At 48.6% G+C, this 286-nt stretch overlaps 1 protein-coding gene across 1 annotated transcript in view; it reads left to right on the forward strand.

Moving 5' to 3' along the window:
• The window catches only part of akap9 (A kinase (PRKA) anchor protein 9), a 116,749-nt gene that overhangs the window by 106,548 nt on the left and 9,915 nt on the right, over positions 1-286 (forward strand). Inside the window, exon 40 of the mRNA XM_016494065.1 lies at positions 10-180. Coding sequence (XP_016349551.1) covers positions 10-180 — 171 coding nt within the window. The remainder of the gene's footprint in view (positions 1-9; positions 181-286) is intronic.

Raw genomic sequence — 286 nt, forward strand, 5'->3', positions numbered from 1 at the left:
TGTGTACAGGTTCAGTTAGATGCTCAGAGAGCTCGATCGGCGGAGCTCAGCAGCGCTCTGGAGAAACAGAAGGAGCTGAACGCACAGCTGGTGCAGCGCTTCCAGACGAGCTCCACGTCAAACCCGCAGGAGTCTGACACACAAAACACTCTCATGCAGACAGAGGCCACCTGCAGCCAGGTGACCAGAATCAAACCTGTTCACTCGCTCAATAAAACTCCCTACTTCATCAGTGCATGTTAAAATTACAGTTTTTTGTCTTAAAAATTTGCATAGAAATGCAATC

The sequence above is a fragment of the Sinocyclocheilus anshuiensis genome, unplaced genomic scaffold (genome assembly GCF_001515605.1).
Source record: "Sinocyclocheilus anshuiensis isolate Anshui unplaced genomic scaffold, SAMN03320099.WGS_v1.1 scaffold2100, whole genome shotgun sequence".
Taxonomy (NCBI): domain Eukaryota; kingdom Metazoa; phylum Chordata; class Actinopteri; order Cypriniformes; family Cyprinidae; genus Sinocyclocheilus; species Sinocyclocheilus anshuiensis.